The sequence below is a fragment of the Neomonachus schauinslandi genome, chromosome 1 (genome assembly GCF_002201575.2).
Source record: "Neomonachus schauinslandi chromosome 1, ASM220157v2, whole genome shotgun sequence".
Classification (NCBI taxonomy): Eukaryota; Metazoa; Chordata; class Mammalia; order Carnivora; family Phocidae; genus Neomonachus; species Neomonachus schauinslandi.
In genome coordinates this window covers 103,147,835-103,169,208 of record NC_058403.1, presented here as the reverse complement: position 1 = coordinate 103,169,208, position 21,374 = coordinate 103,147,835, and the positions used below count along the sequence as shown (strand labels likewise).

The 21,374-nt window shown below is 38.4% G+C and overlaps 2 protein-coding genes across 4 annotated transcripts in view; one reads left to right on the top strand and one right to left on the bottom strand.

Moving 5' to 3' along the window:
• GFM1 (G elongation factor mitochondrial 1) overlaps nucleotides 1-21,374 on the top strand; it is a 43,459-nt gene that overhangs the window by 8,487 nt on the left and 13,598 nt on the right. For all 3 annotated transcript variants that reach the window (XM_044915048.1, XM_044915047.1, XM_021702672.1), the window contains 7 exons: nucleotides 3,311-3,468; nucleotides 4,072-4,156; nucleotides 6,860-6,997; nucleotides 8,542-8,643; nucleotides 10,215-10,271; nucleotides 13,367-13,504; nucleotides 14,606-14,688. In XM_044915048.1, the coding sequence (XP_044770983.1) occupies nucleotides 3,311-3,468; nucleotides 4,072-4,156; nucleotides 6,860-6,997; nucleotides 8,542-8,643; nucleotides 10,215-10,271; nucleotides 13,367-13,504; nucleotides 14,606-14,688 (761 nt within the window). The remainder of the gene's footprint in view (nucleotides 1-3,310; nucleotides 3,469-4,071; nucleotides 4,157-6,859; nucleotides 6,998-8,541; nucleotides 8,644-10,214; nucleotides 10,272-13,366; nucleotides 13,505-14,605; nucleotides 14,689-21,374) is intronic.
• Nucleotides 14,722-20,921, bottom strand: LXN (latexin). The gene is made up of 6 exons (XM_021702673.1): nucleotides 20,569-20,921; nucleotides 19,155-19,217; nucleotides 17,870-18,047; nucleotides 17,455-17,591; nucleotides 15,286-15,348; nucleotides 14,722-15,011 (listed from the first exon to the last, which is right to left on the bottom strand). Exons 1-6 carry the CDS (start codon nucleotides 20,695-20,697, stop codon nucleotides 14,895-14,897), a joined length of 687 nt encoding a protein of 228 aa, XP_021558348.1. The 5' UTR covers nucleotides 20,698-20,921; the 3' UTR covers nucleotides 14,722-14,894.

Sequence of the window (21,374 nt, the reverse complement as noted above, 5' to 3'; positions counted from 1 at the left end):
GGAAGGCAAATCAAAATCAGGAGATTTCACTTTATCCATTAGGATAGCTATTATTTAAAAAAACAATTTTTTCCTGTTGATAGTAAAATAACAAGTGTTGGTGAAGATGTAGAGAAATTGGAACTCTTGTGCATTGCTAATGGGAATGTGAAATGAGGCAGTCACTGTGGAAGAAGTATGGCCATTCCTCAGAAAAATTAAACCTAGAACTACCATATGGATCCAGCAATTCCACTTCAGGATAATATCCAAAAGAATTAACTCAAATAGGTATTTGTATACCTGTGTTGATAGCAGCGCTCTTCACAGTAGCAAAAAGCTGGAAACAACTTAAATGCCCATCAGTGGATGAATGGATAAACAAAATTAGTACACACACACACTGGACTGTGATTTAGCCTTAAAAAGGAAGATTCTGTTGCCTGCTGTAGCGTGGATGAACCATGAAGACATGCTAAATGACATGAACCAGACACGAAAGGACAAATACCGTATGATTCCACTTACATGAGGTACCCAGAATGGTCATAATTCTTTTTTTTTTTTTTTTAAGATTTTATTTATTTGAGAGAGAGCACATGAGAGAGGGGAGGGTCAGAAGGAGAAGCAGACTCCCTGCCGAGCAGGAAGCCCGATGCGGGACTTGATCCCGGGACTCCAGGATCATGACCTGAGCTGAAGGCAGTCGCTTAACCAACTGAGCCACCCAGGCGCCCCTGGTCATAATTCTTACAGACAGAAATAGTGGTTACCAGGGGTGGTGGCAGAGGGGTGGGTTCCAGAATAGAGAGTTTAAGGAGTACAGAGTTTCTATTTGAGATGATGAAAAAGTTCTGGAGATGGATAGTGGTAACTGTAGCATAGCAGTGTAAGTGTACTTAATGCCACTGGACTGTATATTTAACAATGGTTAAAATGATAAATTTTATGTTTATTTTACCATTAAAAGAACTGATATTTTGCCAAACCATGTGGTACACTTAGCAGAGATCAGATAAATGATTACTGTGTGTAAGACCTTGCACAATGGAGTCTATAGTAGGTCAAAGGCACAAGGAAAGAACCCTGTCCAAGCTGAGGATGCTTACTAATATTATCTCATAACTTGAGGCCTTTAGCTTTCACAAACTATGTAGGAGGGTATTGGTCAAGCATTGTGTCCTGGGAACCACAACAAGGGTTAGGTTTTTAACCTATTAAAGGTCATATGTCAGAGGTCCCCTAGACCATTCCCAGGTTCAGTGATTCACAGGGATCACTCAGAGTTCTCAACACATTTTCATACTCTTGACTATGATTTATTACAGTGAAAGGATACAAAGCAAAATCAAAGGGAAAAGGCACATGAGGTGAAGTCTGGAAGAAACCATGTATACGCTTCCAAGCGTCCTCTCCCAGTGGAGTCGTGGCAGGGCATGCCTCGTTCCTCCAGCAGTGAGTTGTGACTGTACCTGTGAATCTCATCTATTAGAAACTCAGTGCCCTTGGTTCTGTCAGGGGCTAGTCACAGACATCCCCTGCCTAGCATGTACCCAGATTCCAGACTCCCAGGAGGAAAGTGGGTGTTAGCATCCACCTCATTGTGTAGACTGTAGGCACAGTGAACCATTCTCAGTTCTGGGAATGCTGGGAACCCTCCTGAAATCCAGGTTCCCAGACACCAGCCAGGGGGCCAACCTTGTAAAGAGGCGTTTCTGAGCATAGCCGATTCAGTGCTGCTGTGTTTACTGTTTTCTGCAGAGGATACATGGGTGTACTTTCTGTACTGTTGGATATATCATTAGGGACAGTGGAAAGGCGACACCTTTGAAGTGTGAAAATGATTCTTAGGAAAACAAGGGAAGTTTTTGGAAAAATAAAGCTTCTGTTAGGCTGGTATTAGGATAGTTGTAATTTTTTTTTTTGTTTTTTGTTTATCTACCACCCTCCTGTTTTTCTACTGTAAAGTAAGTGTGGTAGGATTCTTTTATGTCCCTACCTGCATATAAGGGAGGGGTGGTAAGGCAGAGTTGCGGTCCTATGGCTTAAGGTAGCTTATTAAGTGGTTGGTGACCTAGCCATTTCTGGATCCTAGCAACAGCAAGCTTTCAGGATAATTTCAAATAGTAATTGCTTTCTTGCCATGCACATTTTCCCCCTTTTTACCCTCTCTTTATTGTGTGCAGCTGTTATTCTACTTTTCATTGTGGTGATGTTTCGAAATTGTGGTTGTCAGTTTTTGCTTTAAGCTTTTTTAAGGAGAACTAGTTTTCTAGAGAACTAATTGTCCACTGCTTCCCTACTGCTGCTGTGGCAGGTTGTGGCCACGGCACTGCTGTTGACCTCTGCCCGCTGCGAAGGCCTGAAGTGCCACTGCTTGCTCTCGGACCTGCTGAGCCAGGAGCACCTGTGGCCCGCAGCTGGGACGCATTCATAGCGCTTGCACTGGGGTTGGGGTGGGGCCTGGAGGTCGGTATTTTAGAGCCTGTTACTCTCATGGCTCTTAATTTATGAGTGATTTGTACTCCTTGGCTCCTGTATGTGTGTTGTTTAAAAAAAGAAAACATCCGTTAATGTGTTTTTTTAATAGATGATATTTTCATAGGTTTTAAACATTTAAAAGTATTCGAAGGTACACAATAAAGAAAAAAAACGCCTGTGTGTCTCCTATTTGCCTGGTTCTCTGCCTCCTCCCTAAAACAGGTTACCAGTTAATAGTTTTTGGTGTATCTTTCCAGACATTGTGTGTGTGTGTGTGTGTGTGTGTGTGTGTGTGTGAGTGTTACTTTTCCTTATGTTTTACGTAATTGTTAGCCTACTGTTTACACATTTCTATGTGTGTGCCTATTTTCTATGTGTATATATATTCTTTGTCATATTGAAAATTAGTGACATTCCAAGAGTGTCGAAAGCAGTTATACAGTAAATAGCTTCCTAGCCCTGAAGAAGGAACCGATTTTTTTTCTTGTATTTTGACCTTAAGTTATAGAGGACCTGGTTCTAGTCTCCACTATAGCCTGTACTCCAGAGTGTCAATTCCTGGGGCACCTGGGTGGCTCAGCCGTTAAGCGTCTGCCTTCGGGTCAGGTCATGATCCCAGGGTCCTGGGATCGAGCCCTGCACCCACATGAGGCTCCCTGCTCCGCGGGAGTACTGCTTCTCCCTCTCGCCCTGCTGTGTTCCCTCTCTCACTGTGTCTCTCTCTGTCAAATAAATAAATGAAATCTTTAAAAAGTGTCAATTCCTTTTATTCACTTATTGGTTTGTAATTGATCTCAAATACAAAACTTTTTTTAAGGTTAAGTAATTATTAAATTTTTTTCTTTTGTAGTGTGCAATCCGAAGAGCTACTCTAAATAGGTCATTTACTCCTGTCCTTTTGGGAAGTGCGTTGAAGAACAAAGGAGTTCAGCCTCTTTTAGATGCTGTTTTAGAATACCTCCCAAATCCATCTGAAGTCCAAAATTATGCTATTCTCAATCAGGAGGAGTAAGTCTTGGAAATTGAATCTTAGTTTACGCTGAAATATTTTAACATTTATGCACTATGAAAGAACTTAAGAATGGTTCTTTTGATTAAGTTGTGTTTGTGGGGTTCCCCCCCCCATAATTTACGAAAATCAGTTGCCAGTTTCTGTTTGGGTAACACTTTTGACATATAGAAAACTATTTATTATACCACTTGCCATATCATGTTCTGTTTGTAAGTTAGAAGTATGATTTATTATCTACCAAGGTTTACATCATTAGTAAATTTTTTCATTTGGGACCAGCTGTTTTCAGCCACACCAAAAAAAACAAAAACAAAAAAACCCTTAAACTGAAACACAGACTTTTTTTTAAGTTCTCATTGATTATTTTTCTTTTCTTTCTCTGCCATTTTTGTGTTTTTAGTCTGCTCTGGTCCTGTCCTAATGTAGTAACTAAGCCCTGAGAAGTTATTCTTACTAATCTCTTTCAGTGAAATTTCATTTATGTGAGGTCAGAAATGTTTAGCATGTATATGCTTTTTCTCAGATAATACTCTGATGAAACAAATTGCTATAAAAGAAATATCAAATAATGTGTCTCACAGATTTATATTTCTTTTAAGTGACTCAAAAGAGAAAAACAAAATCTTAATGAACTCCGAGAGAAGCAGTTCCCACCCATTTGTAGGCCTGGCTTTTAAACTGGAGGTAAGTTGCTTTCTAATGTATTTAATTGCTGTACATGGAAATTTTCTTTTACGGTGTTCTTCCTGTTACAAAATGACTTTGTTACAAATTTCTCTGCTGAAAGTTACTCCCCCTTTTCCTCTTTCCATACTGCCTCTTTAGAAGGAAGTTACTGTATGCAGCCCACACTTAAGGTGTGGGGAATTATGTTCCACCCCCTTGAGGGAGCAGTATCTACTATTCAGTTATTTGGAATTCTTCTATATGGGAGAGTTGTCTTCTCTCCCCCCATTTATCTTTTTATTCAGTCATTTCTTTATATCAGCCTGGCCTCATGGATATTTATTTTGTTATAATGAGTAGTATGTTATTTATTTTGTTGTGCAGGTTGGCCAGGTTTGGCCATTGGAGCTCTTTTAGTTGCTCCTGGGTCCTTTTGACATTCTGCAATGTTTTGTTCTTTTGAATCCTTCCTGACTTTGTGGCACTGCAGGATCCTCCACGCTAGAACCTAGAACCAGTCACTTCTCTAGGTGCCTTGGTTCCATTCCTCTTAACCGAGAATGGTATTAGAAACCAAGATTTGGGTACCTGGGAGTATTTTTTGTTAGGTTGTTGTTGCTGCTGTTCATACTATTTTAAGGGGGAAAGAAGGTGGTTAAGTTAGAAGTGTTAAAAGTGGTTATTTCTGGGGCGCCTGGGTGGCTCAGTCATTAAGCGTCTGCCTTTGGCTCAGGTCATGATCCCAGGGTCCTGGGATCGAGCCCCACATCAGGCTCCCTGTTCTGCGGGAAGCCTGCTTCTCCCTCTCCCACTCCCCCTGCTTGTGTTCCCTCTCTCGCTGTCTCTATCAAATAAATAAAATCTTTAAAAAAAAAGTGGTTATTTATGGGATGGGATTATATTTGGGGGGCTTTTAGTTTTAAAAATTTTTACAATATACTTATTCTAAAAAACGTAATTTTAAGTTAAAAAGTACAAATAACATTGTGGTGACAGTTTTTATGGGTAAAGCTTTTAAAAGTATACATTTAGGAATATCTTCTTAGGATTCCTGGAATGGTGATTACTGAATTAAAGGAATAGAATGTTTTAATATTTAATGGGTTTATTGCCAGATTTCTTTCATACTCTCAGAGTTAATGTATTAAATTATTTCAGTGAATCTTTATCAGCATTGAGTATTATTTAAAAATTACTACCAGTTTTATAAGTGAAAGTTAATAATTCTTCTTGCTTTAGTTCCTTTTTTGTAAATTTTATTTTATATCTTGCTTTAATTCCTAATGGTAGAGAACATTTTTCCATATATTAATTATGCAGTTATAATTCCTTTTTTGCAATTGTCTCATTTCTTATTTTAAAAATTAGTGTCAAAGTGTTTATTTATTTAAATGATCTTTCTCTAATCTTATTTTTTTAAAACAATCAACAGTTTAAATTTATAGTCAAATGTATCAGTCTTTTTTAGTTCTCTCATTTTTTAACCTTAGAAATCCCCTTCTTTGTATATATTTCATAAATGTTTTCTACTTTTTCTGTGATGGTTTTTTTTTTTCCATTGTTAATCCAGCTGGAATTTGTTTTGCTGTGTGCTATGAGGTGGACTCTAAATGTATCTCCTCTGCCTCCAAATAGAGGACCAGTTGTCCAGCTCCCAGTTTTTGAACAATGCTGTACTTTTTCATTGTCATGTCTTTTGTCAGCATTGTCTGTTGACAAATGTATTCTGCATTTTAGATATTTTTTTACTCTGTGTGCTATTCAGTTTAATTTGTGCTACTTCTTTTTAAGTTTCGAGTATTTAATATGTTTTTATATCAGTCATGGTTAGCTTCTTCTCATTGCCATAATAGTTCAGAAATTTCTATTTTTATCCATTCTTCTAAATGAACTTTAAAATCATTAATCATATGTTTAAAAATTCCTCTTGGGATTTTTATTGCTATTGTGTTAAACCTATAAATTAATATGGGAAGAATTGGCAACTTTTGAAACATACCCAGTTGGTTAGTGTTAGTATTGAGGAGGAATTGATCCTTGGTTATTTATTTTATATTCAGTTACTTTAAAGAATGCTTATTTATATAGCTTTCCAGGTGCTTATCAAAGGTTTTTTTTTTAGATGTACATTCTTACCATTTCTAATTATATTTTTGTTGTCTTTCCAATAATTATAATTTATTTGTGTTTTATATCTTAATTGTATTAAACCAAACTTACGAAATAATAATAGAAGGCAAAAGGATATTTCTTTATTGCATACACAATTTAAAATTATTTTCTAATTTTTATTTCAGAGGAATCAGAAGTAGTACCAGAAAGATCAAAAACAACCATTTAACTCATATATATTCAAAGCTAGTATTTAAGTATTTTAGACCGTCAACCAAAACGTGTATAAAGTGTACTATTAAAATTGATAGGGAATGATTGGAGGATGTTGTGAAGTTTTTCTCTCTCTTTTTTTTTAAAGATTTTATTTATTTATTTGACAAGAGAGCACAAGCAGGGAGAGTGGCAGGCAGAGGGAGAGGGAGAAGCAGGCTTTCCGCTGAGCAGAGAGCCCGATGCGGGGCTCGATCCCAGGACCCCGGGATCATGACCTGAGCTGAAGGCAGATGCTTAACAACTGAGCCACCCAGGCACCCTGATGTTTTTCTCTTAATTTTGATTCTTATGTTTCTTTTTCATCTTTCCGCCTTACCCCATCTTGACTTCTAGGCTGGGCGATTTGGACAGTTAACTTATGTCCGCAATTATCAAGGAGAGCTGAAGAAGGGTGACACCATCTATAACACGAGGACAGGAAAGAAAGTGCGGGTGCAGCGGCTGGTTCGCCTGCATGCCGACATGATGGAGGCAAGTATGGGTCCTTCCTGGCAGATCAGAAATTTCTCTAATGCAGGTGAGATAGATCTACCTTCTTGGTACCCCGAGCCCCACAAGAAAATCACTTCTATTTGAATGTTTCACTAGCTTCTTCCTTTTTACTTAGATGTGCTATAATTTTGATGTAGCTCTTTGGTATGGGCTAAATTAGCAGATGTTAAGGACACATTTTATATACTATTTGTGATTAGCTGTATTTCCTCAGTGGCCAAGGTTAAGGAGAAGAGACAGTTCCTTGACTTAGAACCCAAGATTCAGCACCTTTCTCAAGAGCTGTCATTACAAAGAGTATAACAGGTGTTGGGACAGTGGAACTGTGGTTCTCAAAGGTAATGGAGAGTAATCAATTCACACACAGTGTCCCACATTATTCAGTGAATTTACTTTTGCAAGTATGGCCCCATGTGAAAGCCCTGTTTAACCTAGAGTTTTTTATTCCTGTTATAGAACCAGTGCCCTCCCCCACCCCCCGAAGGACCATATTGGTGCTAGAATCCATGTGAAGATTTAGAACCTTTCAAGGTCATATCTGGGAAATAAACTTTGGCTTATGGCTTGAATTTTTGAATTGGCTCTGAATCCCTTCTAGCCTTCTATATGGCCTTTCAGGATTAGGCCTTAGTAGAAATGCCACACGTGTGGTATTATCTCCCACTCCCGCTCTTTCCCCAGTCAGCTCTATGTTCCTAGAGACGTTTATTAGTCTGAGCAAAATCTTAACGACATTCAGAAATTTGTGGTCTCTTCTGGAAGATGAATAAGCAGTCTTTCAAAATTGGATCTTATTGCTGTTTTGTGAGATAGGCAGCAGGGGGCATAATACAGGGATTAGTGATTGTCACAGATGTTTTTATGGGCCAGAGGCTACGAGATGTTTACATCTGTGGAACTGTTAAAGACTCAGGCACACTTGGTCATTCACAGCCACAGCTGTTATGAATGAACTGTCAGTATAAATGGACAAAACCTAGGAAGCTTAGGAGGCACCAGTGCTTTGTTCTTAGATTTCCTGTGTTTATTTGACTGCTTGCACTGTGAGAAATTAAGATTATTTTAAGTACAATGGGCTGAATTCTCCTGCCTTTGTTTTCAAAACTTCCTTTGCAGTTTTTCCTTGTACATCTTTGCCATACATATCTCACTGTTGGACTGTGGCAGCACATATAATATATCCTTTTTAATCCATAGAAATAACTTTAGAAGTGTGAGGCTCTGTGTTCTGTCAGTACTACAGATCTTCCAACTTAATGATGCCATAGCTCTGAGTTTCCATACAAAGTAAAATCTTGTCAGTTGAGATGTGGTTTAAATAAAGGCCCTATTCAAGGTATATCTTGCCTTGGTTGATTATTGGTATTACATTTGTTCTAGCTAATTCATTCTCTGTAGGATTTATGGTGAGATTCTGCCATGTTAGTTTATGTACAACGTGCTCATTGTGTGATTACTTTTCAGTTAGCATGTCCTGATTTGTATTATTTGCAAGTATTATTTTGTGTTCTTTCTTTCTTTAGGATGTTGAGGAAGTGTACGCTGGAGACATCTGTGCATTGTTTGGCATTGACTGTGCTAGTGGAGACACATTCACAAACAAAAATAGTAGTGGCCTTTCTATGGTACGTCATTTATAGCACTTGGGTTTTAGAAGTCTGTTTTTATGTAGTATATTTAGTACTTCAGAAAAACAGTCACAGTTTTCATTTATTGCCACAGGCATCAGTATAGATTTGTCGTGGCTTTTTGGATGTCAGTTAGACAAGCGCGCTGTGTGACCCAACTTACCTGGTTTTTCTTAGTAAGATAATTCCATAGTCCTCTAAGATTGAGCATAGAGGGAAAAATCTTCACTAGATACACCTGAACTGTGTAGCTCTGACTCCTCTACTCTGAGATCTTCTTCCCCATTGCCGATTCCTCTCTAATTCCTGTCACCAGAATCAGGCTAATCCCGGTGGACGGCCACTTACTTAACAGCCAGAGTGGGCCCTTGCCTCAATCCCCCAGAGAACTGTAACATGTAGACTAGGGGATAACAGAATGGAACCTTGCTCGAAGGCAAGGTGCAACTAGACAGTCTGACTTAGCGCACACAGCCTGCCCTGTGGAACTCAGAGGTCCCTTTTCATGACTGAGGGATCCCAAAGGGAAGAGCATGCTTAGGCACTTCCTGCCTTTGAATCCCCTTCATTCACTTCCCTTTTTTGCCCCTGTAGGAGAATAGGCTCTCCGACAGTATGACATCTGTTCATGAGGGTGGTCCCTCTCCTGACTTCAGTAAAGAAAGAATATGAGTACATAGGGGGATGGGTAATTTGAGGTGAAGGAATTTACAGTGGGTCATTTACATAAGAACTGGTCCAATCCTAACAGATGAGCACTGTAGTAGTCCCTGTATTATGTGGTGAATTTATAACTTTACAATTTAGCTTTTCTGTATAAGATATTCTCTAATGTCTATGGTTTTACATGTTGCTTTAAGATACTACAAAAAATCAAAATCTATACAGGTCTTTGGGGGGTCTAGAGAAGGGGCATGGTTTATAAACAAATATTATTGATAAGGCCTTCTCTAAATACTTGTAATTAGTATATGAGGGACTGGAGGTTGTGGGAAGTGCTTAGGCTTTGAAGCAAATAGACCTTGATTACAGTCTCACCTCTGCCAAGTTATTTTGTCTTTCCAAGACTTTAATGATTTTATTTGTAAAATGGGGATAATAATAACTGCTTGTCAGAGTTGTGACTGATTAAATGAGGTATCGTATGTATAAAGAATCTAGTGTCCTTTCTCTGTTTTATCAGTCATGGCATATTTTGATTAAATAGCTTATCAAAAGACAGCAATAGCACATGTCGCCACTAGCCAATAAGAATTCAAATCTTGGCATTTGGGTTCATTACGATTATGTTTAAAATGAATGTGTCAATCAACTTGAGGGTCTTAAACAGTTAAAAAACAGTTTATTTTTGTTATTTTGGGAGAGAAGAGATCATGTAAGTGTATGCATTTATTAATGTATTAATATATTTAATACAAAACAGACCAAGATATATACTGTCTAGCCTAAATGTGTTGACTAGTATTTGTCCTTTGTTCTTTTGTAAGTACCACATTAAAAGTAATCCATCCCTGACCCAAACAGTACTGTATTTGAATTCCTCTCTGTTCTTTTAAAAAATATTTTAGGAGTCAATTCATGTTCCTGATCCTGTCATTTCAATAGCAATGAAGCCTTCTAACAAGGTAGGAGTTTGGTTTCAATCCAAATAAAAACTTAAGCTCTTTTTCATCTTTCTGCACAATGCACATAGTATCTTGTGGTAACCAGCAATCTTACGGTCTCTATTTCTTCTTTTGGTATTGAGATCACCTTCTAAAACTACCAGTCTCTTGGTAGTAATTAGTTCTCACTATACCTGAAAAAATTGATGGTATTAAAATGGGCACAAGACTGTGCTTTCTAACTCTTTCTAATATCATTGGCTCCAAAGTGGTAAGAATATTTTCCTGTGTTCAGATCATAAAGGAGTGGAAAAGGGGAAACAGGGACATTTATCCTAAATTGTAGTAAAACCTCACTGAGGTACATTAGATTACTACATAGATTAATTGCCTCATGGATTATATTACATCTCTGGATTTGTGGTAGTTATGAAATATATGTCTGGTTATAACATGGAAAGCCTGCAAACAAGACTTTTTCTAAAAGATTTTATTTATTGATTTGAGAGGGAGAGGGAGCACGAGCAGGGGGGAGAAGCAGGCTCCCCGTGGAGCAGGGAGCCCGCTGCAGGGCTGGATCCCAGGGCCCCGGGACCACGACCCGAGCCAAAGGCAGACACTTAATGACTGAGCCACCCAGGCGCCCCTCCACTTTTTTTTTCTTTTAAAGTAGGCTCCATGCTGTGTGTGGATGTGGGGCTTGAACTCACAACCCTGAGATCAAGAGTCGGACACTTAACCACCTGAGCCACCCAGGCACCCCTTTCTCAGTTTCAAATATAATAGTTTTATGGTTGGATTTGATGTCATTTCGCTTTTTATGAAACCAGAATTCCTTGAATAGGTTCTTACTCTCATTACTGCCATTAGAATTAGTTTGTATTAATGCCATATTGTTTGAGTTCTTAAATTGCTTTGACATTCATAACAGTCATGTTAGTATGGTAAATTGAAATGGACTCATTCATGCATCGAGTGAATATTTTTTTTTTTTTTTTTTTTTAAAGATTTTATTTATTTATTTGAGAGAGCGAGAATGAGAGAGAGTACATGAGAGGGGGGAGGGTCAGAGAGAGAAGCAGGCTCCTCGCCGAGCAGGGAGCCCGATGCGGGACTCGATCCCGGGACTCCAGGATCATGACCTGAGCCGAAGGCAGTCGCTTAACCAACTGAGCCACCCAGGCGCCCCTCGAGTGAATATTTTATGACCTCTTGTCATCTGGGAACTACTGTTTAGAGAACATAACTCTGATGTATTGTCTTGTGGATACATTAACAGGTACTTCTTCCTCTATTTGGAGGAAATGAGCTTTTCCAGACCCTTCTCAGTATAGAAAAGAGAATGTTTAGGGAGCAAGAAACATTATGTCATACCATCTCAGAAATTTGAGGAAAGGCAAACCTTGCATCTTACCACACAGTGAAATGCCACAGTTCCAGGTGCTTTGCTAAATTGCTTGCTTTTCCCTTCTGAATAATCAGGGAAAGAAGTTAAAGATACTGTGCTTCTTCATTCCTAATTCAGAGTTTATGTAAGATATTTAACTCTTGATAGTTCACAACAGTGGAGGAAAATCAAAGGCATCAGTATCTAAAAGGTTTTTTTGGTGTTTCAGGCTTGTCTGTTTGCTGGAGTAAATTAATTTAAATAATGAAGTCACTGCATAAAGCTGTGAATCTCGATAGTGGGGGCAGGGATGATCTTTTAGTAAGTTGGGAGTACCTGGCTAATGTAGGGAAAAGGCAAAAACTTAGACTAACCGAGGTTTCAGTCCCAGCTTTGCCATGCACTAGCTCTGTGGCCTTGAGCAGGTCAGTCAGCCTTTCTAGACCTAGTTTCCTCACCTGTGAAATGTGGTAATTCTGTCTTGCAGCATTGTGGTTAGAATTTGAGGTACATATTCAAAACATGTATATAGCACAGTTCCATGCACACGTGATAACTGTTAAATACTGGTGATTCAGGGTGTGTTCGTTTTTTTCTGTTGCTGCCGTAAGAAAGTACCACACACTTGGTGGCTTAAAGTAGCACAAATGTATTATTTTACAGTGTTAGAAATCTGACATAGTTCTTAATTGACTAAAATGAAGATACTGACAGGACTGTTCCTTTCTGGAGGCTCTAGGGGACATTTTATTTTTGCTTACTCAGATTGTTGGCAAAATTCAGCTCCTTGTGGCTGTTGGGACTGGGGTCCCCATTTCTTTGATGACTGTCACCTGGGGCCTGTTTTTAGCTTCTAGAAGCTGTCCATTTTCGTAGGCTTTGGCCCCTCCTCTTGTCTTCAGTGCTGTCAACCACGCAGTCAACTCCTTTTGTGCTTCATATATCTTCTGCCTCTTCTTCGCTCGTTCCATCTTTCTAACTTAACCCTTCTGTTTTCCTCTTCCTTTTTAAAGGCCCATGTGATTACGTTGGGCCAACCCAGATTCTTCATGGTAATCTTCCCATCGCAGAGTCTATAAATTTAATCGTATCTGCACAATCCCCTTCATCACATGAAGTAACATTCACGGGTTTGGGGGCATTAGGGCTTATCCTTAGAGGACCATAATTCTACTTACCACGTATGGAATTATATCTAAGGAGAATAAAGGTGCATGCAATCAAATCCAAGCAGGTTGTTTTGAAAGGGAGAAGTCTCTGTGACATTTGCCTTACTCTTGGTCTTAACTGTCCTGCTTGAATCTACAATCAAATCTTGGTAAACGTGCTGATTCCTTTGATTATGTATAGAATTTCTAAAATGTAATAGAGTAACAAGGATGCTTTTTCTTCACTGGAGAAAGTTTTCCACAAATGGATAGTTTTCCACAAATGGACAGTTTCTATGTACATCCAAGAATAAAATAGGAAAGGGCATAGTTAAGCCTTAGACTCTTGTTTTGTATCTTGTTGTGGACAGAAAATTCTGTCAGCCAGCCATTCCCTGCTCTCTTGATTGTGTGTTGTCCAAGCTCACATATTGAAAGGGTATGTATGGCCTAGGAACTAGATGGGGATCATTGTTACTTCTTAACTGTTAATGTACTTGATTTCATTTAGTAAAGTTCTTTCAACAATCCCATTGCTTACCATGCTTACTAAAATGTGTAATGACTTTCTTTTTTTAAAGAATGATCTGGAAAAATTTTCAAAAGGTATTGGCAGGTTTACAAGAGAAGATCCCACATTTAAAGTCCACTTTGACACTGAGAGCAAAGAGACAATTGTATCTGGAATGGGAGAATTACACCTAGAAATCTATGCTCAGGTAATGAATAACAAGGAAGTTAACTTAAATTCATTTTATTTATGTCTGTGTTTTGTTACAAGTCAGTAATTCTCAGTCTAATGACTGTAAACTAATAGTGGTTCTTCAGACTTCATTCTGGCTTATATCCAGATGTGGCATACTGTGTTACAAATGTTACTGTCTCTTACAAATTAATTATTTTTGATTTCTAAATCCTTTTATTTGTAAAACATTTGCAGACTCCTAGAATCAAGACTCCCAAGTATTTGCAATAAGATCATCCATCCATCCCTAGGTAGTGGTTAGTTGGGTCAAGCAAATCCTGGTCTCAACCTTAGGGAGAGAACCTGCAGGGAGAGACCTGCTGAGGAAGTTGGCCCACCAGTGCCCACTCTTGAGGCCATTTCTTGCCTGTTTTCTTCTCAAGTCAGTACTTGAAGATCATTAGAATTTAGATAATAGATGGAGATGGGCTGTATTTTCCCTAGGAAAGGTCTTCTGTATCTCTGAAGGAAAACAAAAGCTGTTTGACTTATGATTAAAAATTCTGGTTGTGATCATATTTTTGAAGTTAAGATAGTAGAAAACTTATTCCAGAGAATATGTAATAATATGAAACAAAGGTGAAGTTTTAGTGGATAGATAAATTAGAGGTAAGTGTAAGTTAAACAGTCTAAATTAGAATTCATTTATATAAAATCTCTAAAAGTCATTTATATTACTTAATATCATGTATCTAACCTTTGTAAGGTACTTTGTAAGATACTTAAATGATTGAAGAATTATCATTTTTTATCATATTTTATTTTTATTAAAGATTTTATTTATTTGAGAGAGAGAGACTGAGAGAGCACATGAGAGGGGGGAGGGTCGGGAGGGTCAGAGGGAGAAGCAGACTCCCCGCCGAGCAGGGAGCCCGATGTGGGACTCGATCCCGGGACTCCAGGATCATGACCTGAGCCGAAGGCAGTCGCTCAACCAACTGAGCCACCCAGGCGCCCTCATTTTTTATCATATTTAAATGAGTGCTTCAAAGATAGTTAAGATTCTTATGATTTTTCTTCTTTCAGTTTATTTTTTTTAAGTATACCAAAAAATTATCTCCCCTCTTCTTTTTAGAGGATGGAAAGAGAATATGGTTGTCCTTGTGTCACAGGAAAGCCAAAAGTTGCTTTCAGAGAGACCATTACTGCCCCCGTCCCGTAAGTATGCAACACAATTAAATATATGGTGAGGCCGGAATTGAAGCTTTTTATTATGGGGTATACACACCACTTTTACATCATGATAGTGTGTATTAGGGAATCTGTATCGTTCTATACTGTAATGAAGACATTTATACAAAGTGACATTTTGGGATTTGCTCGGCCCCATAAACTAGGTATTGATGAAGATTGGCATACACACATCATTGATAAGCATGTTGACTCGTCAGCTGTGCCTCCTTTGGCAGACGGCTATTATATTTGACTTTAGTACCATATTGTGGATGCCAGAGAACTTGCATTCGCCAAGGAATCATCTCCTGCAAGTAAAGGAAACTAACTAATGCTGTGATAAAATTCAGAAAACATTTAAGAAAACAATGTTGGGTTTAGATTTTGTTAGTGACAAAACAGTCTTACAAAGAACAGCAAAAAAGAAGTTAAATGTCTATCAGTATAATACACTTCAACCTGGTGTCTGTATTAATTTATATGAATTCTGATTTAGAGTCAAAATTAATAAGGCATACATATGGCTATAAAATACGTCTCAGTTTTCAAAGTGTCATCAAATAAAGGTAAATGATACTTTACCTGAGATGCAATGTCATGAAGTAGAATGGTGTAGTCTAACTCAATGAAGTCATCATTTCTTTGCTATCATAAAAAATAAAAACCTGGTGTTTGAAACTTAGTATCTTTGGCAAAAATGATATGTTCATTTTAAAATTCAGCTTTCATTACTAGATGATAATACTTCCAATTAATAAGTAAAAACAAAAATTGAATGTTATAATTTATTTAGCCTGATCAGAAAAACTGTGTTCTTGGGGCGCCTGGGTGGTTTAGTCAGTTAAGTGTCCAACTCTTGGTTTTGGCTCAGGTCATGATCTCAGGGTCATGAGATGGAGCCTGCTTGAGATTCCCTCTCCCTCTCCCTCCCTCTGCCCTTCCTACCTCCCCAAAAAAGAAAAACTATGTTCTTATAAAAAAAGTTTTCTTTCAAACTACATTTTAAAATCGTGATTTTTTTCACCTGTTACTCTAAAAGTTGTGTACCCTTTTTAGGTTCTGAGTTGTGATAGCTGCTTCAGAGCATTATGATCTAAAGTTTGTCATTTAAGATTCCTGAATGTTTCCATTATTCAGAAAAGCATCATTTTAAGGGATAAACTACTGAAATGAGTGTTTACATTAAAGGAACCAATTTTATAATAGAAATTCTCTTTTTAAAAACTGAAAGTAGGAAAACAATGAGTGTAGTTATATGGTTTTGCAATTAAAGCTTTCATCTGTGCTGCTTATTGTTTTGGGCATATAAAGTATTTATACCACCAGCTCCACAGAAATACTGCATCCACATAGTTTAAAACTACATTCACCAGAGATTTGCTGTACAAGGTTTTTTAAGGTTTATAATCAATGTGTTGCAACAAGCCCTGGCCTCCGAGGGGCAGCATGAGCTGCTGTGGCCCTTTTGGTTAACAGCAGTAAACCTTTCCGCTGAAATTTTAATAATGCTTTAAAACTTTGATGAAGGGTTATAGGAGTTTTCTGTCATAAAACTTCTAGCACTGTCTTGAGCATATTTTGCTACAAAGTCATGCCTTGAAAACCGTGATTATGATTGTATAACCTCTGTAATCTGGCCCTGTTACTCAATTATTTGAGCCTCAGTACCCCAATAGGAATTTGTAACCAAAGTTGATGTCTACAGAAATGCATTTAAAAAAATCCTCTGTTGGGATACCTGGGTGGCTCAGACTGTTAAGCATCTGATTCTTGATCTCAGCTCAGGTCTTGATCTCAGGGTTGTGAGTTCAAGCCCTGTGTTGGGTTCCACGCTGGGTGCAGAGCCTACTTAAAAATTTTAAAAACAAAAAAAGGGCTCTGTTTCTTAAAATGTTGTTATGGTATTTATGTTAGGTATTGGCATCATATTCTAACTATTGTGATTGGGTGTCCTGCCCTCCAGTGCCTGTAGGTGTCTAATAAGTGGTTGCAAAAAAGCCTGTGGAGTAAAGGTGCTCCAGCTTGCAGTTTGTTTCCAGCAAGCTGAAACAAGTCATTTGGAAAGTCCTTTCCTCTGATAGAACTAAAACTGTTTGTTGTGGTTTCTTTGCACTGTTTTTCTACATATCCATTAGATATCAACGGTTGACTTTTTTTTTTTCTTTCTAACCTCTTAATAAAGCTAAAATGTGAAGTTGACTTTATGTCTTTAAAGACTAGAAAGAGGCGGTTCTAAACAGTCATATCAGACTTAAAAGAATAGGCTAGCAATGAGATACGAGGTTGTAGATTATGACCAAATGGGTTATAAAAGAAAATGATATACAGCAAGCTTCACAAAGATTAAAAGATGCTAAGATTTTTGTTCTAGCTGATCCTTGGGGCAAAAAAATGCCAGCCCCGTCTCTGAGTAGCTCTGGCACCACCATTTCAATAGAGGAAAAAAAGCACAGGTAGTTTCATTCGCATAGCTGTAGAAACTTGAATACAAAATTTAGATCACCAAAGGATATAATCTGTATTAAGCTGAGCACAAAAACGGAATGCCAAATTGTTTATAACTCAATACTTTACTCTCTTGAAACTGCAGCTTCAACTTTTTTAGCCTTGGGAACTGACCTCTCCTTCAAAATACCAGGTTCACTATTTTAAGTATAAAATGACTAAAGGGGCACTATTTATCCAATTACGAATTATCATACTTTCAGTAAAATAAAACCGTTAATAGTGTATTTTATAGAAATCACTTACCACTTGCTTGACAGTTTGAATTTTTACCATTTTATACCATGTGTTTTCGGTAGAATTCTGCCATATTATATAACCACAGGCAACCCAGGCTAAGTGTCGAATTGGCTTCATTTCTGGAGATACATTTCCAAAACTGTCTGGTGAGGGAAACATTTATATGGTGAATGGAATTATTTTATACATACAGTGTTAACCTTTGAGAAATCTAAATTCTAAGTCCTGTTTTTGTTTCCTTCAAATGTGTACAGAATATAATTTAAGTAAGGCCCTTTTTTGTTGAATTAGACTAGTAATGAATATTTTTGCAAAAACCATTGTATTTCCAACATATTGTTAACATCTAATAGTTTTGAGCACAGATAATTAATATTGATCTTAAAGTTGAAAAAATGTTTTCCATGCCATATTTATATACCTGGAATATTTTGTGCTTCAAGTGGTTCCTTCATGGACTTGAGTCTTTGATAAAATGTGTTATCTTCTTTATCTGGGTTCTTTCCAATTTCTCCTTCAAATGTGAAGTTGACTTCTGGTGTAGTATCTTGTCCCATTAGAGGGTAAAGTACTTCAGCTGTGCAGTTCAGTGTAACTTGCTGTTTGAAACATTTTCCAAAATACCTTTACATGTAAATGGCCATCCATTCCTAATTATCATTCTTGAGATATAACATTTAAAGTGTTGGCCCCCTAATGGTGTTTCAAACTTGACTTCAGAGTGTCTATTACAGAGGTATCTAATTGGGTGTGGCCTACAGTTTTCTTGAAGGTATCTAAAATAGGTAACTTATTTTATAACTTATAAAGTATTATAATCTTATATTTCATCTCAAAACTTTATTATTTCAGTGTTAATGGGGTGTCCCATTTGTAAGGCCAGATTTCAGTCTGACTTTATGTACTACCTCTGGACTTTGGTTACTTTTTAAGTCTATTACTCTACCGTCTGCTTCTGAAATAACAGAAATATTCTCAAGCCCGGATAAATTAATCTGTATCTAGATGTAAAATTAGAAAATAGTAGCATTGGTTCTTCTTTGAAAGATGGCTGTCTACTAGCTCAGATAATCTTTTAATAAATCTCTTGTTAGCCTTGTGTGTCTTCTGAATTATGCTCAACAAAAGGCAAGCTTTTTTTTAAATTTTAAGATGGTTATGGTACAGACTGCAGTTCCTTTTTTTTCAAAGTTTGTCTCACTAATAATCTGGCAAGTATATAATATTTAAAAATTTCCCTGCCCCATTACTGAAAGATTCCTGCGAACATGTTGGTATCATTTGGTCATTTTATTGCTCATAAATATCTAAAAGCACTGGCTTTCTTTAAATGAAAGAAATCAAAAACAGAATGAGAAAGGCAGGCCTAAGAAAGTAATGATGACTGGAGAGTAAATTTTACTTCATTTGTCATATTAGGCATAAGTTCAGACTGCCCTAAGAATATATAACATTTTTAAGGGAATTTATTTGAACTGAAATGTGTAGTCTCTTCTAAATAGTTCAATAGAATTACTTCATGTATCTCAATATATTTTTAAAAGCATATAATCTGACCCTTGTATGTTCATTATTTTTTTTTCAAGGCAGGGATTTCACAACTTTAAAAAAAAAATACAAGTTAATCCTATGACTTGATCAGCAAAGGTGATCTAAAATATTTATAGAGTCAGATTTTATTTCATAATAAAAGACATTTCACTTACTTTTTGGATAATTTCTTCCACAGAAAATTTAAGGCAATACTTGTGTCCTCTTCCCGGAATATCCTATTAAGAAAATGTGGTGAGTTATTGCAAGAATAACTCGGTTCTTTGTGTTAGAAAAATACACGCTCATTTGGTTGGGGCAGAGGGCTGACTGGTGAGGATAAATGATTAAAGCCTTAGACCTTGAAAAAGGCATGTCACCATGTATGTAACATCTAATTCAAGAGGTCCTTTATGAGATTTATTTTGGATGAGAACAGAAGAGTGGGATAAAAGCATATATAAAATGGGTTATAATTCACTTTCAGTCATTAGAGGACTTCAGCTTCTGGATCTGTGATCCTGAATTCTCTACAAAAGAAATTGTGAAACACCTTTTGATTCTAAGACGAAAAACAGGATATACCTTTGAAAACATTTTCAAAAAGCCCTTTGTACCTTCCAAACCCTGTTCAATGAAGGTGAATTCCATTTGGGGGCAGATTACTGCGAAGTGGTTAGAGATGTTAAGTACTGTTTTTACTTGTCCATTAGCAGACCTGCAAAATGATACTTTAACAAATTTTATAACTAAGACAATTGTTTAGGTATTTCACTTTTAATCAAGATATAATTAAGTGTATACCTAATTATCTGGTGCAGTTTTGAAGTAACATCTACTCCCTGTCAGCTCTTACAGACTGTTATTTAAATTTATGTCAGATAACTAAGCCACAATCTCAAATCTTAGATTTTAGTAAAACGGAAACAAGCCTGGTTAGTGACAGCTGTAGCCTTAAGCATTTAATTTAACCCTTTGCCAGAGGGAGCATATCTTTTACAGGAGTCAGTGGCCGTGGTGTTTGGGTAGTTAAGGCAGAGCTTCAGCCCACAATGCTTTTGTTCTCTGACTTTGGTTGTCAGTTTGTCTGTTTGCTTCCCCCTTCATTTTGGTCAAAGGGTCTGATAAAGATTGTTCCTAAAATTTAGGCAAAGAAGTATTGTTTGGAAGACGGGAGGTTTTGTTGGTTCAGACGGGAGGTTTGTTTCTCATCTACTACTGGAGTAGTAGATGAGAAACGTAGTAGCAGTGTTGAGATTCTTTTGAATGGTTCTACAGGTTTCACTCAGAAAAGGGTAAAATGCCCCCCCCACATTTAGAACATTTTCCCATTTCTTTGTAATAGTGCCCATTAAAAACTGTGTCTATGTCTCTGCCTTTCCAAGAAAAAACAAACAGCCCTGGCTGTCCCGGAGTGTCAGCTATCCCCAGAAATGTTAGCTTCCCTAGACCTGACGTCAGCAGCGAGTCCCAAAACAGGCAAGGGTGGAGTGGAAGGGAAGTCGCGCTGAGAACGAGGCTGAGACCCTCGGGAGTGGAGGGCAAGCAAGTAGATGCCGGCTCCCGCCCACTGCCCTCTGCCGGACTCACCTCCATGCTGGCTTGTTTGATAGTCTGCACCAGAAACACCTTGTGGGGGGTCCCCTGCTGGTAGTTGATGCAGTTCTCCGCCACCGAGGCTGCCCTGGAGGCTGGGAAGTGGGTCGGGGGGATTTCCATTCTTGGTGGGAGCTTACGGCTGCTCACGTTGAAAGGGACTAGAAGGTACCAGTGCGCCGCCGGTTCAGCCTCCTCCTGGGTGGCTGAGACGGAAGAGTCGGAAGAGTCGGCACGCCTAGGTCGGGCTGGGTGTAGGCGGGATCGCCGGCTCCCACCCTCCTCTCTTTCTCCTTCCCTCCTTCCGAATCAGGAAGCTGCCGCAGGGGCGCTGGCTCCCGCGGCTGCTCCTGTGGCCCCGCCCTGCTGCCGCCCACTTTACCGTCTGGTTCCTGCGAGGGGTGAGCCCTGGCCTTTCCGGCAGGCGGGGGTGGAGGTGTAGGGAGGGAGTCGGTGGGTTAGGTTGGCTGGGACTTCATCCATCCTTTCATTAACCTTTACTGAAGTGCAGGGAGGGGCTTTCTGGCTTTTTCCTTTACGGAGTGCCTCTGGGGCCTGCAGTTTGCTCTCCGTGGAAGAAATCTGGTTGCTTCACCTGCAGTCTGCAGCACACCTTCCTTATACACCGCGCAGTGTCAGGCACAGGGCAAAGTGCAAAGGAGCTCTAGATAGTGAGTCGGTCGGTAGGTTACTTCTTTCTCCTTCCCATTGTGAGGTGCAGAAACGCGCTTGGTTAATGCCCCTTTCTGTGGGATTGGACCAATGCTGCCCAAATCAGGGTATGAGAAACTTCAAAGGAT

What these genes read in the sequence shown, in the direction of transcription:
- LXN (XM_021702673.1), bottom strand. Translation starts at nt 20,697, where the DNA reads ATGGAAATCCCCCCGACCCACTTCCCAGCCTCCAGGGCAGCCTCGGTG. An exon ending in TGAAGCACAAAATATTCCAG is followed by an intron (nt 17,592 to 17,869) that starts GTATATAAATAT and finishes TTCCCTCACCAG; the next exon opens with ACAGTTTTGGAAATGTATCT. An exon ending in TTCAAACTGTCAAGCAAGTG is followed by an intron (nt 15,349 to 17,454) that starts GTAAGTGATTTC and finishes TTTTTATGATAG; the next exon opens with CAAAGAAATGATGACTTCAT.